The sequence below is a fragment of the Syzygium oleosum genome, unplaced genomic scaffold, assembly GCF_021117445.2.
Source record: "Syzygium oleosum isolate NSW1041296 unplaced genomic scaffold, Sole_v2.1 Sole_v2.12, whole genome shotgun sequence".
Classification (NCBI taxonomy): domain Eukaryota; kingdom Viridiplantae; phylum Streptophyta; class Magnoliopsida; order Myrtales; family Myrtaceae; genus Syzygium; species Syzygium oleosum.
The window spans coordinates 2,977,422-2,990,734 of NW_026607496.1; the positions used below are offsets into that span (position 1 = coordinate 2,977,422).

General features: G+C 37.7%; 1 protein-coding gene across 2 annotated transcripts; it reads right to left on the bottom strand.

The window, feature by feature from the left end:
- Positions 1-72: 72 nt before the first annotated feature.
- LOC115685184 (uncharacterized) lies at positions 73-10,582 on the bottom strand. 2 transcript variants are annotated; one of them, XM_056316346.1, is made up of 8 exons: positions 9,393-10,582; positions 9,128-9,178; positions 8,474-8,980; positions 8,227-8,373; positions 8,082-8,132; positions 7,694-7,741; positions 5,066-5,526; positions 73-672 (listed from the first exon to the last, which is right to left on the bottom strand). In XM_056316346.1, the coding sequence occupies exons 1-8, from the start codon at positions 9,448-9,450 to the stop codon at positions 73-75; spliced, it is 1,923 nt and encodes a 640-aa protein (XP_056172321.1). In that variant the 5' UTR covers positions 9,451-10,582. The 2 variants fall into 2 exon arrangements, with proteins under 2 accessions (XP_056172321.1, XP_030466067.2); XM_030610207.2 differs by having other exon boundaries at positions 9,128-9,187.
- Between the last annotated feature and the right edge of the window lie 2,731 nt (positions 10,583-13,313).

Genomic DNA, 13,313 nt, shown 5'->3' on the forward strand with positions numbered 1-13,313 from the left:
CACAGGATAGGATAAAACATATCCTATCCTGGCTTTTATCCGGTCAACCAAACGCAGCCTAAGTGGATTTCATCAATTGCTCTCGGCACGAAAGATGCTGGGTCCATAAGTGGATTTAACCATTTGGTAGAGCAGGGGAATCTGTAGTACTACGAATAAAGCGACCGGAAGAGAGGCCAGCAAAGTAATGGGGATAAGAACCCACTCCAGTCTCGTATCCAGCACAATTGTGAGAGTTGCAGTGAAGGCCACCAGCATGAAAGCCAAGGAGAGGAAGAGAAAACAAAGGCCCATTATGATCTTCTTAGGCAACGCTTCAAGAAAATCTTGCGCCTCATACCGCGAAGTTAAGATGGCTAGGAATAGCAAGATGGCCGTCACGGAGGAGAACAAACCTAACGCATCCGAAATTGCGAAAATCAGGAGAGAGTCCTTTCCTAACAACAATGGGACTCCAGTTTTGTCGTTGTTGCCTCCGGGCACAGTGAAAGCAGCAGCGAACAATACTGTGGCAATTAGAGTTGAGACGAGCATACATGAATTTGCTGTGTCCTTCGCCCATTTCTCTCCATTCTTAAGCAACTCTGTGTGGTTCTCCACGAATCTATTCCAATATGTCTTATGCTCGTAGTAGCCAGTTCTCACGTTAGGGACAATCCAGCTTTCCACAGCCTATGCATAAAACTCACAAATAGGAGTCTCGATAAATGAACAAAGTATTGAAAAATTTCGGAAAATTGACAAGGGAACATCTCAAGGAGATTATGAATTATCCAACACTTGATGCGAAATTGCTTAGAGGTTAAGTCCATCTTTTCTGGCAGAATTTTAAGGATCACTTTCTTCTGAGCTTCAATGATAATTTTGTGCTTCATTTTAGTCATAAAATATATACATGATAAGCAATATGTTTCTACTTTCTAACGATTCAAGTTTCATGAAAATCTCTGACGTGGTAGTTCAGCCGTCGCTAGCGTTCTACATGACAATAAGTCAGCGATTTCAAATGAAAATTGCCTGTAAAAACTTTATTGAAATTTCTCTTAAAAATTTAGGACTAAATTAATAAAATTAAAAGTTTTAAAATTATATCCGTACGTTAGATTTCAAAATGATTGGACAATTTCCCCTATTCATATTTCTCCTTTATCATTTCTTTGGTAGGATTACATGTATTTTGCATTATTCTAAATCTTGCAAATTTGTTCTTCTTCTTATTTCTTTGATTGATTGATGCGATTGATTTGGGAGTTGTGATGGTCATTGTCATCTTGATTCATGTGCCAGAACCAACCCTATCAATCTTTTTATTTATCCCTTATCATTTTCTCATTAATTTTCAGCGCACATACTTGTTTTGTTTCTATAAAGAAAATAATATCCAAGTTGATTTGTCTTATGTAGAAAAACTTCAAGAAGAAAATTCATTTGCAAGCGTCCAACGGAAGGTAATCAAGTGCATTGCAAAGTGGGAGTTATGTCTTCATATTACATAATTGATTGTTCAAAAGTAAATCAAATAACATGCTATATAAATGGACAGTTACGTAATAGGAAAAGACGCAACTCAACCTTCTAAGGTTGGTGCAGTTAGTTAGGGCGTGAATAACAACCATTTTGTTTTAGAAACAATTCCTAGATTTTTCTATTTCTGTTTCCATGATGAGTTTCTGAGAAAAGAAACCCATTTGATAACGACAACAAATTTCTATTTCTGAAATAGAAACTCGTTTGATAATAGCATAAAATTTTTATTTCCTGAAACAGAAACCCGTTTGATAATAGCACAAATTTCTATTTCCCGAAACATAAATCCATTTTTTTAGAAATGGAATAAAAAAATTAGAAAATCCGAAAAATTCCTAAAAATCTCAAAAAACTTTTCAGAAAATCCATAAAAATTGAAATTTTCCAGAAAAATTCATAAAAATTTCCAAAAAATAAAAAAAAATCAGATTTTTGGGAAATAGGAAATTTGTTGAATTTTTAAAAAATGAAAAAAATAAAAATATCAACACTTCACAAAATGGCGTAGAATACCTATGGCCACCCACTTTGAGTGAAATTTAAATTTTTGGACAATCCAAAAATTTAAATTTCACTCAAAGTGGGTGGCCACAATTCTAAAACATTCTATGAAGTTTTGAAATTTTTGATTTTTTTGGCACCTCAAAAAATTTAAATTTCACCCAAAGTTGGTGGCTACATGTATTCTAAGCCATTCTGTGAAGTTTTGAAGTTTTTGATTTTTTTTTTGGGCGCCTCAAAAATTTGAATTTCACTCAAAGTGGGTGGCCACAGGTATTATAAGCCATTCTGTGAAGTTTTAAAATTTTAAATTTTTTGATTTTTTTTGGACACCTCAAAAAATTTAAATTTCACTCAAAGTGGGTGGCCACAAATACTTTAAGTTATTCTGTGAAGTTTTGAAAATTCACTTTTTGATTTTTTTTAAAAAATTCACCAAATTCCCTATTTTCCCGAAATCCGACTTTTTTATTTTTCTGGAAATTTTTATGAATTTTTTTGGAATTTTTCAATTTTTATGGATTTTCTAGAAAAAAAAATTTGAGATTCTTATGACTTTTCCGAATTTTCTAATTTTTTTCTGATTTTTTTTATTTTTCTGAATTTTCCAATTTTATTTATTTTCCCATCGGGAATGAACCGAATCGAACCAGTTCGGACCGGCCTGACCAAGTCAAATCGGGGCCAAATTTAGGAAGATATGTGTTTTGAAGAGAGAAATAGGTTCTTTTAGAAATGGTTCTGATTTTTTGTTCAGAAACAGAAAACCTACTTTTTTTAGGTTCTGATTTCTGGTCCAAAACCAGTTCTAGAATAAAAAGTTGATCTAGAAATAGAAAAATAGAATTACGTTACCAAACGGATTTCTGTTCCAAACCTATTTCTAGGAACAGAAAACTAGTTCTTGACAGAAACAAAATGGTTATCATTCGCGCCCTTAGGAAACAAAGGATTTTCAACTTGGAAATTGAAATTTAGCATTTCAAATCTTATCAACCGTATACAAATTGTTCTAAATTAGAGTTAGCTACACATGCCAAAGGTTTGGATTTACTCAGTTCGTGGGGTTATAAGGGTGTTCCTTGGGTCTACCATGCAACGATGCCCATGCAAGGGCCAATCGAGCCTCCTCGAGGGGTCGCGAGCTATGTTGTTGCCACCATTAAGCAACCAAACCTCTTCGAACCCCCGACGAGTGTCGTGCACGTGAAGCGACCCGCAAGGTTCCCCAAACCTTGCCAGCGACAAAGGGGGTGTCCCCTTCTTGTTCCTCTTCAATGATCACTTACTCCCTATTTTTGTCCTTTTTATTGTTAGTTTTTGTGATGCGGCGCCGATTTGCACCATATCAAGGCCACTTTTGCAAAAAATAAAAGAAATTAATAAAAAAAATGCCAATAAATGTCTATCAAAAATTGATGAAGCTAATGAAAGAACTAACGCGAAGGAGAAAGACAAGCTTTAGGACTTATTAAGCATGAATTCAGAGTTTCAGGACTCAAGTGCAGGATTGACATAAATTTTAGGACTCTTGTTGTATGTAATTGTCCCAAGTTTTTTTTTCATGACAGAGAACAGAGAGTTGAAATGAAATAAAGGTAAATATATATTAAAAGCTTCTTGATGTCATTTTTTTGTAGACAATGGTTTGCATGAGTAGAACTTTAGTTAATAGCTCAATCAACTAATGAGAAGTGTTATTGAATTAATAGCTAATCAAATGAAAATAGTGGCCATAAATGAACTTAGCTAATCTTTTGATTGAAAAAGAGACGATTCATGTCATACTGCTTTAAAATCATTATCCATCTACATACATTCAATTATATTGGAACTACACTATAATCTTAAATACAAAATATGATACAATGGAACTAGCAAAGCTATCATGAAAATATATGATCTAAATGTTTTTTTGGGCTCCAAATTAATATACGTGAGTTATACATGAAATGATTTGCATTATAATCCCTTAATTGTATGGTGGCAGACACCTATACAAAGAGTCAGTCGACTTTAAGAAAGAGTCACTTGGATTAGATTATTTGGTGCGCAATAGCTGGGCCAGATATGTCTGTCCGCTACAAAAAAAATATTCTATGTATATTCTCAATCTCCAAATAAAGTTCTAGCCATCATATTTTAAGAAACTTGTCAAGGAGATATGATAAGGGTAGCACTATTTCCATCCGCATTTTGGCTAAGACACTCCTTTTTATTAGTTAACCAATCGAAATATGCTTCTCTCTTTCTTCAATTTATTGTTTCTTTCTTTATCAATCTAACAAACAAAACTGCCTATATTTTTATCATCTCTCTCATCGGTTTCATAATATAAATGACCAAACAAAACTGCCTATATTTTACACCAAACAAGATATTATCTTATTATGCATCCTGTTATCACTTTGCCTAGAGAAGCTGTTAATGTTGATTTGTGGTCTCATATTTTTAACCATGAAAGCTATATAGAAGATTAGAAATTTCTTTTTATGATGACTTATGAATACACAATTAATTGTCTATTTTTATCAAATAGTTTGAGCAAAACTTTATTTCAAAGTTGAAAATTATTTCAATCTAATTATTTAGTCAATCTTGATAAAAAAAAATGGAAACAAATTGATCAAAATATGGAAAAGGTTAATATTTTGAAAGCACGATCAAGACATGTTTACATTTGGATCATGTTGAAACAAAAGATGAGCACAGAAAGGAAAAAAGAAAAGGAACTTCTTATGGTACTACTTCTAACACGAAGAAAGTAATTAATATCGATAATAGATTCAATCTCATAGCAAGGGGATCAAAATTTTAAAATGTACTTAAAACTTTCCTTTGAAATATTGTAATGTGAGTCCGAAAGTAAAGGTGTAACTAGATTGAAGAGAGAGAAACATTACATTAAAGAGAGGGATATTTTGGTAAGTTAACTAAAATAGGAGTAATTTACCAAAATGAGAGTGGAAATAGCGTGGTCCTATGATAATTATCATTAAGCGTGGTTGTTAAATATATGAAAAGAAATATACTTTACCTTATACCATTGGAGTTCTCTTTGCATTTGAAAAGCTGCTCCCGCCACGTTAGTTGTCGCATCGAAATTAGGGTAGTACTCTATTGCCGCGTACTCTGCTACTACGCTCAGCATTTCGGATGATTCTTCCTCTGTAGGCCCGGGAACTAACGACAATTGATTGGTTGAGCTTACCTTCAAAAAGAGCCTGAGAGTCCTTTCTTGGCGATACGTCACAGCACGTGTCGTCAACCTCACACCATAAGGCTTAATCCAAATAAGCTCCGGGAAAAACTGAATACATAGCTTCACAATTTCACTGATTCCCCTGACCATAGCTTCATCCAATAGATTATTCTCTTGGATAAAATCGGTGATCTCGGTAGTTTTCCTATGAGAGATTGCGATGCAAACTTGTTTTGCCAACTCTACGGCCGCCATGTGTCGTCGCTTCACCTCGTGAATCCTCTTATTTATAGGAACTACAAAATGTCAAAGAAAAAATGAAAACGGAAAATGAAGAAGAGGCGGCGTTTGGATTTTACTTGAAAAAAAAAATACAGGAGTCCAGCTTTGCATCCCAATTTTTGTTATTAGACGCAACAGTTTACCAATTGTCGTATTTTCCCACAAAAGCCCCTACCACATTTAGAGCTTGGGTTGGCGGGCAATGGGGAAAACGATCTCATTCTTTTTAATTTTTTCTACTCTTTTAGAAAAGCTATTTCGATCTTTTTTTCTCCATTGGGATAAAGTCCTCACATGCGAAGTGTGAGTTTTAGTAATTGCTGATGCAAAGTACAAAAAAAGGTATAAAATCATTTTTGGCATTTTCCAACTATCATGTCTGGATGAAAAAAAATAATTGGATGTAAAGAAAGTAGAAGTGATTAGAGGGAAACTAAAGAAAGTGATCTTCCTTGAAGTTCAAACGAGGTTTTATAATGTTAATCATTATTAAAAGAATATAATTATAAGACTTAACCTGACAGAACAGCTCTGAAAATAACCACACTAATGACATCTCTCTAGCTAGAGTAAATCACAGTAGTCTTTACATATATAAGATTGTTTTAGATAATATTATTCAAATATGCATAGTAGCTAGTGATAAAAAATCATATTAATCGTGCAATCCATTGTATTGTTATTTATGCTTAGCACAAGAGCAAAAACTTTTCCTTTCTCCATTCTATTGTCTCTAACGAAATCAAAACTTCCACATGAGGTCACAAAATGGTAAGTGACGTTCGAGTTTACTTGTTACCCCTAAATGACATAGTGAGTAGAGTTAAATTGACACTATTCTAAATAACATTTAATATGATAAAAATACGCAACACACTATACTTTTGTTTTCTTTTTGGTCTTTGACAAAAATAGAAGAATTAGGGACGAGGCTAAAGGGTATTTCAGGTGCATACAAAAGTTGGGTGAAGATGACAATGCAACTACGGGCAAAAGTTGTGAATAAGTTTCGGGAACTATAGGACCTTTTTTAGCTGTCAGGTAGTGTTTGGGCTAATTTTCGTGCGCTTCGAGTGGTCCACCTTCTCGAGTAACTTTAAGAGTGCATTCTCCCATCTTGGCCTAATGTATTTATGATCTTATTTTCTGGAGTGCTTCCCACAAATCTGAAATACAGGATTATAAGAAGAGGAGAAAAATCCTTTATTATCTAACCAACAGCTTGTTATGATTTTGTTGGGACCCACAAAATTCGCTCCCATTGAAATATTGTTCTATTCCAAGCCCTCCCATTGTAAATTTACTATGTTAATGTGATTAAATGATAAACCCATGCCATCATCTATTGCAACCCTATTTCAGAGTCAATGACGCTAGGGGCTTGCCCCCGGTCCCATGCCCAATTCCTGCACCCTCTCAATGTATTCTTTCATGTTGTATTGAGATGAAGTAGCAGTCAAAGAAAATAATATTTGGGCTTTAAGCACTTCAACCGTAATGGAGGAAACAAATACATAATGGGTTAATTGTTCTTATTTTTCCAGAAAGATTTACATGCTTGATAGAGATGAGGAATCGAACATGATTTCACCAATCAAGATTGAAGGAGAAGTCCTAGGTTTACGTAACTCCTATTCCATATCTTCTGCTTAGATCATTTAGCCATAAGCAAGAAATTCCTAGGTTAACATCAAATGTCCCCTCAATTTGCAGTTTCAAGTATTTTTTTTTCACTTTTTTTTATATATATTTACAATTTTGCGACTCTTGCAATTAGCATTAGGTGAATATCCGAAATCTTTCAAAATATAAAAGTATTAACTCAGAAAATCATATATATAACTTTGTTTGAGTTTAAATAAGTTTTTGAAGGATTTTTATTAGATTTATTGACCGTGTAAAGAATAAGTTACACATTCACAGTTGAACGATTGATACGTGAAAAAATTTACTTACAAAACTATTTCAAACACGCATATCACTCATTCAACGGTGAATGTGTAACGGTTTTTTCACATAGGCAGTGGGCCTAACACAAATTCTTTTCCAAATTATGGAAAAGAATTAAGTAGGAGCCTTTCTCTACTCATAAAAGAAGTCAAAACAAACAAGCCATTGACTTTTAGATAGAGAGAGAGGGACATAGATAGAGACGGTATGTTTGATAAAATGGAAGCGTACCTACAATTTTGGCTGCATTCCAAAGTGACCTTGCAGGACGTTGAAGCGCTACAATCATGTTGCAAAAAAAACCCGATCACTGGATACGAAATCATTGTAAGACCGTGTAATTCGTTCGCTGCTTTGTCTAATCAATTAAGTTATACGATACTTATGCATTTGGTTGAATCATATGTGGTTTCCAACAGATAGCTGATCCATAAAGTAGTTCGATTTAGGCCATTATTCAAGTAAAATAGGTCAATGAACCAGAATATATCATACAAAGAATCAATCATTTCCAGTTTCTTTTGCTAGTACGGAGGGAATCAATCTAAGAATATTGACTTAAAGTTCGAAATCATGAAAGGTCCTAAGATAATGCCCAACTGTAAAAATGCATACCCACCCGGATCCGAATTTTTATCTGTTGGTTTGTAGTTCAAGTCCACCGAAATACCTTCAGTTTAGAACAAAAGATCAGGTGATGAGCCAGACATGATGATCTTGAAGGGAATCAGTAATGAAGGGATGCGAGTGCAGAAAGTACGGACATTTGTATATCAATTTTTCCAAAACACCGAGCCTGGTTCCGCTGGGAAAGTGAGACTCCATCCTTGCCAACTTGTGCAGTATAGAGAAGCCTCCGCTTTTTATGTTAATTAAGTGAGGGTACCGCCCAACTAGATAAAGGGTGATATCTGTCCGAATTCACCAGCGAAGTTGATCAGGAAAATAAGCTAAGTCTAGAATGAAGGTAAAAACAGATGGAATTGGGATGAAGAGTGATGGTGATCTTACCGTGATGACCGTTGTAGGTGAGATCCATAATGGTTTTATTCACAGAGGAACTGCTGAAGGGTTGACTTGGCCCATCATCTGTCGTATTTTTTGCCAGGAACCAGGCAATCTCGTTATGCATAGAAGCTTCCACAGCAGATATTCCCAAAGGAACACGTCCTTCATTATCTGCAAGTTGCGTCAACTTAGGATTACTTCTAACTAATAACTTGACCATCCTTAGCCTTCCACACAGGACAGCATTGTGGAGGGCTGTGCGGCCATCACAATCAACCATTTCAAGTTCTTCCGGACATGGAGACAAGAGCTCAACCAGGTTCTCCAAAAATTGGTCTTGTGCACTCAAAGCGGCTATGTGAAGCACTGTCTCTGATCTGCTTGTTATTTTGGCCATCTTTGAAGCTGAATCTCGTTCAAAAAATCTTTTAGCAGATTCCCAATCACCCTTGAATGCAGCTTGCAACAATGGTCGGTAGTACTGTCCATCCACTTCCTCTTTCGATATTTCTGCAATAGATGCAAACTTTTCAGGCCATTTTGTTGATGCGTTTTCCTTGCAGATATTGAGAAGTGTCCCAGAAAAGAACAATTTCATGAAGATCCGCCCCTCATACTAATTTCACACTAAAATTACTCTTTTGAGGGATAACGCACCTGGAGCACCTCCGGATTCAGAAGAAGCTGATCCAATGCTTACACAGACATCTTCAATATCTGTAGGAGAACGAGTGAGCACAAAGTCCTTCCCATACTGATTATTTTTTTCTTTTCTCTTTTTCCTAGCCAAGCTCAAGCTCAGGGTTATGTTTGTTGGATGATAAAACAAAGAAAAAGAAGCATGAGAAAATACAAGTTTCAGCATATTTGGGACTCCATCAATTATACCATATTTTTTCTGGGTTGGAACTTGAACAAGTACCTGCTGCTGGTTCTGCATGATTCGATTTTCCTTGTTCTTCACTTGGTTGCGTCGCCATTGGGTTGCTCTCCTGGTTACAGTCTTTCAACAACAAAGTAAACGGACAATACAAACGAGACTCTCCACTTTCCTAGAAAGTTGAAGCAGTGATGTCAATCGGCTTAAGTTGCAGCGCCTGTTATATCATGCGGTTCCCGTTGATGAAAAGTCTGTCAGCGCTTGGAAAAATATAATTCTTGGAACACAAAAATTAATTTGAGTTAAATATAGCACAGATTTATTAGATTTAAATTTTTTGTAGTATTAAAACTAAAAAAACAGAGAAATTATCTGAGTTCTTTCGAGCCCACCTCCCTCTCCTCTGTTTCCACTGCCGACCGAAGTCGACTGTGGTCGGCAACGATTCTCTCATGTTGGATGGGACTCACATAAAAATGAATAGTAACCGTGTATTTTAAACGATGGTTGAAATGGTAATTCAAAAGAACCACATAAAAATGATGTTATTACAAAAATCTCTAAGTGAAAAAGCCACCAAAAATTCCAAACTATGCCAACCGTGATATATTTACCCTAAACTTTGTTTTTGTGACATCAAAAACCCAAAACTACGCTTACTGTGACACATTTACTCTCCATAAAGATTCCATCGAATGATTTTTCAGCTAAAACAACGTCATTTTTATTTCACTTAAACCACGTTTGCCTTCCGGTGTCCATATAGGCAGATTTTTAACTATCACAACCTCCCCGAACCGGCCTCGTCGCCTAAGGGGTTTGGCTAATGGATTACTAAGTTAAACCTAACTCGAGCTCTCCCAAGCTCATACCAACTCGCGACTTAAGATTTAAGTGATTAACGTTCAAATCAATTTCATCTAGGAGTCGCCACTAATCAGTTTTTGGTGGGTCGATTAGACACCTAAGTAAAGCATGGGAGAAATGCTTCACTTCCACGAACCAGAGATTCAATAGGTACGGGGACTTGTTACACTAATCGACCAACTAGTGCCCTTTCGGTATCTAACCATGTTCAATTACCGCCTAACGTGTTCACACTAATTGGGAGTTTCAAAATTCTATTCCTAACCAAGCTAGGGGAAGCAACAATCAATACATGAGCCTAACATGCATAATCATTCACATGTAAAGTTAAATTAAACGCGCAATTCAAAGTGTGTGAATCAAGCAAGGTGTAATCAAACATGATGCTAATCACACAAAGAATACAAAAAGGGCCAATTCCAAAGCCCAATTTTCAATTTTTAATTTTCAAAATTTCTTTAATTTTTTAATATTAAAATAATAATATAATATTTAAATAATATTAAAAAAAAAAAAAGGGACCCGGGTCGGATCTCCACATCCTACCTGGGTCGGGGTCGACCCGGGCGCGCCGGCCCGGGTCCACCGCTAGATGGGCTCGGCGAAAGCCCAATTCGGAAAAAACCCACAACTCAAATAAAACAATTATAAAAAACAATACACCCCAGCCCAGCCCACTAAGAATAAAAACCTAAATAACACTTCAGCAAATTAACCAATCCGGCCCACCCACGAAATGACCCACTGCCTAAGAAAAGGCATTCTAGTCCTAAACTAAAGCCCAAAGCCAACAAATTCTTATAAACTTAAGGCCGACCTGAATACCAAAACCCTACTCGGTTACGACCTGCGTGCCCGACCCGGCCACCGGCCACCAGCCACCAACCCAACTCGCCCACGCCACGCTCGACGCCGCGACGCTTCGCCTGACCCGAGCCTCCCGCCGCGCGTACCGCGGCGCGTCGCCTGCCGCCGGCTGAAAGCTCGGCCACCACTCGGCTGGGCACGAAGCTGCCGGCCGGTCCCTGGCCCCCACGTCGCCGGCCAATCTCCGACCACCGCATCACTGGCCAATCTTACGTCGTCGTCCGAGCACCGCCAAAAAGGGCGAAATGACGAAGCCCCGGAACGAAACCACGGACCACATCAAAGAAGGCAAACACAGGGATCGATACCATAGGAAACGCAAAACACGCCGTGAAGATCGCGGGTCGACGCACAACCGAAAAACACGAAAAATCAGGAACAAACGCAAAATAATTCCATGCAAACATTTCATCAAACAAGTTGAGTGCATTGCAAAAAGAGGAGGTTTTCGGCGCGACTGAGACTTGAATTCGTCCGGGGTTCTTGACATAAGACATACAAGGGTAGAGGAACCAAACACAGGACCGACGTGGCCGGGATTTCGCGCGGGCCGGTCGGTTGCGAACTCTGGCCACGGTGTGCCCAAAACAGAGACACTCACGGTGGCAGAAACAGGACAGCCGCGATGGCATCCCTATCCGGCTCGACGGCGACGAACGGCGGCGAGCTCGATGGATCGGACTACGTCCGGTCGCCTCGCATGCCTCCGAGCCGGAATCCTCTGGTAATCGACTCAAAACTTTTGAAGAAAATCCAAAGAACCGAGACCTACCTTGGGCGCGAAAGGGAGGCCTCGGGCCCGAGTGGCGCGGTCGGGAGTCGTCAAATGACACTCGGATGCGGCCGGTAAAACTCTCCGCTCTCTCCGTCGGATATCGTTCTATCTCCCCTTTTCCCCTCTCGATTTTCTCCCTCTCTGCCTCCCCCTTTTCGGCCTCTCTCTCTTTTTTTCTTCTTTTTCTTTTGCTCCCTGTTCCTTCCTCTCCTTCAGCTCTCTCGAGCTCCCTCCTTTTAGACTACCGCCGGTCCTCTCTCTTCGGCATCCCTCCAAAACGGTCAGTCAACTAAGCCAGCTACTTTTCTTTCTATTTTCAGGTCGAACCTGCCATTCATCAGTCTGTCCCCGCTGCTCTGCTCTGCTTCTTTGTCTTGGTCAGAACCCACGTGGGGAGGAGAGAGGAAGAGAGGAAGAGAGGCTGGGCTTGGGGGAAAAGAAGAAAAGAGAAAGACCAAGCTGCGCCCAGACGCGAAGAAATAAAAAAAAAAAAAAAGGAAAGCTGGGCTGACACGGCCCCGATTCGCCTTCTTTTTTATTTTTATTTTTCTTTGTTTTTTTAAATTTTTATAATGATTTTTTAAATTAAAATAAAAAGGAAAATATATTCTACTAAATTTTATTAATGTAAATGCACCTACTATCTATGTGTCATGTAATTTAATGAAAATATTTTTATTTAGGGGTTAAAAATTAATCACTAATTTTCGTGCAATTAAACCTTAAACGGATAGGCAAAAATTAGGTATCAACATTAATGTTGTTTATTGACGGAACCTTAACGGAGGGTAAATGGATCACACAGGTACAAGTTTGGGATCTTTGGTGTTACATGTGTCATGATGGGTTTAGTTTAAGATTTTTGGTGACTTTTTTTCTTAATTGAAATTGAATCTTTTCCATCCTCCGACAATTTAAATTAATTTCTATTCCAAAGTTCTATCACTCTTCTTCCTTCGTTAACTTTTTCCTTTTCCTATTTTCGTGCGCACGTGTGCGTGCGACTTTTTTTGGATAGTGTTCTTACAATGCATGTATCACTTGTACTTAGTTTGCATATAATTCTAACCAACAATATTGAGTTACATTGTGCAGTTTTGATATTTCAAATTTACTGACACAATTCTTCTGTGTCACCAAAAAAGGGTCCTCGAAGCTCACGGAAATTACAAGGGTGCCATTGTGAGCGACTCGAGATGCTTTGATACTCTCTCTCTCTCTCTCTCTCTCTCTCTATGCCGATGCCTCCTCTCTTTCTCTTCCGTACTTTTGCATGTGGAGACACCTACCAAGTGTCATACCGGTGTCTCAACAGCACGAGGGCCGTGACCTAACTTTCCTATTGAGGATGGGGATAGTACACTAAAAAAAACCTTCAACTTTAATTTTTGTTCCATAGAAAATCCTCAATTTTTTATTTTATTAGAATTATACCCTAAATGTTTTTTTGTCCT

Coding starts and splice junctions, on each gene's coding strand:
- LOC115685184 (XM_030610207.2), bottom strand. CDS start 9,450: ATGGCGACGCAACCAAGTGAAGAACAAGGAAAATCGAATCATGCAGAA. Junction 8,374..8,473: donor CACCTACAACGGTCATCACG/GTAAGATCACCA, acceptor GAATTCGGACAG/ATATCACCCTTTATCTAGTT. Junction 7,742..8,081: donor AGATAAAAATTCGGATCCGG/GTGGGTATGCAT, acceptor ACATGATTGTAG/CGCTTCAACGTCCTGCAAGG.